General features: G+C 36.8%; 1 protein-coding gene across 1 annotated transcript; it reads left to right on the top strand.

Moving 5' to 3' along the window:
- Positions 1-729: 729 nt before the first annotated feature.
- Positions 730-2,470, top strand: LOC111474783 (proline-rich receptor-like protein kinase PERK2; the record flags this gene model as incomplete). The annotated part of the gene is made up of 2 exons (XM_023119674.1): positions 730-850; positions 2,167-2,470. Coding segments are annotated over exons 1-2 (425 nt in total), but the record flags the coding sequence as incomplete, so codon positions are not given.
- Between the last annotated feature and the right edge of the window lie 2,118 nt (positions 2,471-4,588).

Raw genomic sequence — 4,588 nt, 5'->3', positions numbered from 1 at the left:
GATGCAAATTCAACCGAATTCGAACTCTGGAATCAGTGCAACAGTATGATAATATCTTGGTTAACTCATTCTGTTGAAGCAGATATCGCTAAAAGCATTATTCACGCCAAGACAACTGATCAAATGTGGGTTGATCTTCGCGATCAATTCTCACAAAAGAATGCTCCAGCAATTTTTCAAATACAAAACTCGATAGCAATGATGTCACAAGAAACCATGGCACTGTCAACATATTTCACCAAGCTCAAAGCACTCTGGGATGAACTGGAAGCGTACCGCACACTATTTACGTGTAATCAACGTCAAATACATATTGATCAACGTGAAAAAGACAAGTTGATGCAATTGCTCATGGGGCTCAATGAGTCTTATAAAACGGTGAGATCTAACATATTGATGATGTCTCCATTACCTAATGTGAGGCAAGCTTATTCATTACTTGTACAAGAAGAGATGCAGCGACAGGTAACCTCTGAACCTACTGAGAATTTCTCGATTGCATCAGCAGTGCAGAAGAAAACAACATATTCAAAATTCGCCAAGGACAAATCGTGTGAACACTGCAATAAAAGTGGTCATACAATCAATGAGTGTCGAATTCTTAAATTTCATTGTAAGTTTTGTGATAGAAGGGGACATACAGAAGATCGGTGTCGACAGAAAAATAATTCTACAAGGACAAGACAAGTCAATCAACACAATCATCGTGGATACCGATCATCTGCAAATATGGCCGATGTTTCACAGTTGTATACAGAAGAGCAGTCACCTAATTTCATTCCAAATTTTTATTCTGAGAAATTACGACAGATAGCACAAGCCTTATCTGCAATCAATCAAAACCCTTCTGGTAATTCTAACAATCACATCAATGTTGCAGGTTTGTTTCCCATATCTACATTATCTGTTAACTCTGCGAGTTCTAATTCATGGATTCTCGATAGTGGAGCTACGGATCATATAGTATCAAAATCTTCTGTTATGACTGATCCAAAGGCTGCCATCATGTCTACAATAAATTTGCCTAATGGAGAGACAGCACGTGTGTCACATACTGGCAATATTTTCCTTAGCCCTAACCTTAAGTTAAACAACGTTTTATGTGTGCCTTCATTCAATTTAAACCTAATGTCGATCAGCAAACTTACCAATAACTTGAAATGTTATGTCACCTTCTATCCTGATTCTTGTGTTATGCAGGACTTGGCTACGGGGAAGATGATTGGCTCGGGTAAACAATTTGGAGGTCTCTATCATATTTCTTCATCTCCAATCAAATCTTCAGCTCATCAAGTATCTCAGTCATCTGATTTGTGGCATTTATGTCTAGGTCATCCTTCTTTTTCTCGTTTTAAATTTCTAGCTGATCAATTGCATCTTAATAATGCGAGTTATTCTCATAATTGTAGTATCTGCCCGTTAGCAAAACAAACTAGGTTGTCTTTCCCAAGAAGTTCAATAACAACCCATTCTGCCTTTGATCTAATACATTGTTATGTTTGGGAACCAAATAAAATTCCTACCCATTCTGGTTTGCGTTTTTTTCTCACTATTGTTGATGATTTTACTCGATGTACTTGAGTTTTTCTAATGCAACATAAGTGAGAAGTACATCATTTGTTAATTAACTTTGTTAAATTTGTTCAAACTCAATTTCATACTACTATCAAGATAGTTCAATCAGACAATGGGACTGAGTTCCTATCTTTGCAACCATTCTTTACTTCTTGTGGTATTGAATTTCAGCGCACTTGTGTCTATACTCAACAACAAAATGGAGTCGTAGAACGTAAGCATCGCCATATCCTAAATGTAGCTAGGTCTCTTCTTTTTCAGTCACAGGTTCCACTTAATTTTTGGGGAGAGTGCATTTTAACGGCTGTTTATCTTATAAATAGAACGCCATCACCAGTGTTATCTAACAAGACACCCTTTGAAGCACTCTACAAACGATCACCTACATTTCATCATCTGAAAGTTTTTGGTTGTAAATGTTATGCAACTATGTACATCCTAAGCAAAAATTTGAACCTCGGGAAATTCCTTGTGTTTTCGTAGGATATCCTTGTGGTCATAAAGGTTACAAATTGTATGACATGCAATCTCACAAATTCTTTATCAGCCGTGATGTTAAATTTTGTGAAGATGATTTTCCTTTTTCATCAGCTTCACAAACTTCGACATTAGCTCCTTCAACTCCTGTTGTTCCACTTCATGATCCATCCTACTTAAGCATCCATCCTCCACCTTCCATTCCTCTTTCACCTCCTATTCCTTCACCTACTACTTCGTCGTCTCCTCCACCTTCTCCAGATTTGCCCACTGATTCCAATCCTATCCCGCCTGATACATCAGCTCCACTCCGACGTTCTACTCGCACTAAACAGCCTCCAGCTTGGCATAAGGATTATGAGATGTCTTCTGAAGCCAATCATTTAACCTCTAGCTTAAGTCCCGACACTGGCACCAGGTATCCCCTTCATCATTACCTTTCATTCTCTCGTTTTTCTCCTACTCAACGTGCTTTTCTAGCTCTTATTACATCCCAAACAGAACCTAAAACCTATGACGAGGCAGTTGGCGACCCTGTATGGTAGCAGGCTATGAAAGATGAAATTGCAGCTTTGAAACGTAATCATACATGGTCTCTCGTTCCTCTACCACCTGGTCATAAAGCTATTGGTTGTAGCTGGGTGTACAAAATTAAATACAACTCTGATGGTTCTGTTGAACGTCATAAAGCTCATCTTGTAGCAAAGGGATACACTCAGGTAGAAGGTATTGATTACACAGAAACATTTTCCCCTACAGCGAAACTTACTACACTTCGTTGCTTACTCACTATTGCTGCTGCTCGAAAATGGTTCACCCATTAGTTGGATGTTCAAAATGCCTTTCTCCATGGTAATCTAGACGAGGAAGTTTATATGTCTTTACCACCAGGTCTTCGCCGACAGGGGGAGAATACAGTATGTCGGCTCCATAAATTTCTTTATGGATTAAAACAGGCTTCTCGCAAATGGTTCTCCATATTTTCTACAACTATACAAAATGCAGGCTACACTCAGTCCAAAGCAGACTAGTCTTTGTTTACCAAGAGTAAAGGTACTTCTTTCAATCTATGTTGATGATATTCTGTTGACAGGCAATGATCTCAAAGAAATGCAATATCTCAAGACTAGTTTACTCCAGAAATTTCTTATCAAAGATTTAGGAAATTTGAAATATTTTCTAGGCATTGAATTTTCTCGGTCTAGAAAAAGAATTTTTATGTCTCAAAGGAAGTATGCTCTAGACATCCTTCAAGACACAGGCCTTACACGAGCACGTCCAGACAAATTTCCTATGGAGCAAAATTTGAAACTTTCTTTAACTGAAGGAGAGAAATTGAATGATCCAAGTAAATACAGACGGTTGATTGGCAGATTAATATATTTGACTGTCACTAGGCCTGACATAGCTTATTCAATTCGTATGCTTAGCCAATTTATGCATGAACCAAGAAAACCACATTGGGAGGCAGCTCTTCGAGTTCTGAGGTACATCAAAGGCACTCCTGGTCAAGGACTCCTACTGCCATCTGAAAACAATTAAAGATTACAAGCATATTGCGACTCTGACTGGGGTGGTTGTCGAACTTCCAAACGGTCTATTTCTGGGTTCTGCATTTTCCTTGGAAATTCAATTATTTCTTGGAAGTCTAAAAAGCAGACTAATGTGTCCAGATCATCAGCAGAAGCCGAGTATCGAGCTATGGCAAATACTTGTTTAGAGTTAACTTGGTTAAGATACATTATTCAAGACTTGAATGTTCCACTGTCCGAACCAGCATTATTATATTGTGATAATCAAGCAGCAATACATATAGCAGCCAATCAAGTTTTTCACGAACGTACGAAACACATTGAAATAGATTGAAGACATCAACTTGAGGGGGAGTATTAAGAGGATATTTTGGAGATATATTAGTTAGAATATATGTGAGGATATTTGGAGATATATTAGTTAGAATATATGTGAGATATTTAGGGAGTTCTTAGTATAAATTTGATTTTCTTAGTTGGTTATATATTTTTTTTATATTTTTTTTTCTATTTTTAGGTATTAGTTGTTGAGGGGAGTATTAAGAGGATATTTTGGAGATATATTAGTTAGAATATATGTGAGATATTTAGGGAGTTCTTAGTATAAATTTGATTAATCGTGTATTTTATATATTTACAAGATTTAGTTGGTTATATATTTTTTTTTCTATTTTTAGGTATTAGTTGATAGTTTGTATCTATTTAAACGTGGTAAACGTGAATGAAGATCATACACTTTTCCAATTATATTTTCTATTTCTATTTCTTAACATATTTCTTATTATATCGCGGTTAGCACAATTTTAAATCACGTCTACTAGAGATATGTTTAAAGACTCTTATAAGTTGTACTTCATTCCCCTCTCCAACCAATGCGGGATCGAGGGTGTGCGTTCAGATCCCACTTCTGACAACTCAAATAAAGGTAAAATAAAAATACATTAGCTTATCATTATTGAAATCAATTGAACACATTAGAGATTTAAAATGGCCCCGACATGGTT

Source organism: Cucurbita maxima, unplaced genomic scaffold, assembly GCF_002738345.1.
Source record: "Cucurbita maxima cultivar Rimu unplaced genomic scaffold, Cmax_1.0 Cma_Scf00672, whole genome shotgun sequence".
In the NCBI taxonomy this organism is placed as follows: domain Eukaryota; kingdom Viridiplantae; phylum Streptophyta; class Magnoliopsida; order Cucurbitales; family Cucurbitaceae; genus Cucurbita; species Cucurbita maxima.
Note: the sequence above shows the minus strand (reverse complement) of the source record. Positions and strands in the feature narration are given on the sequence as shown.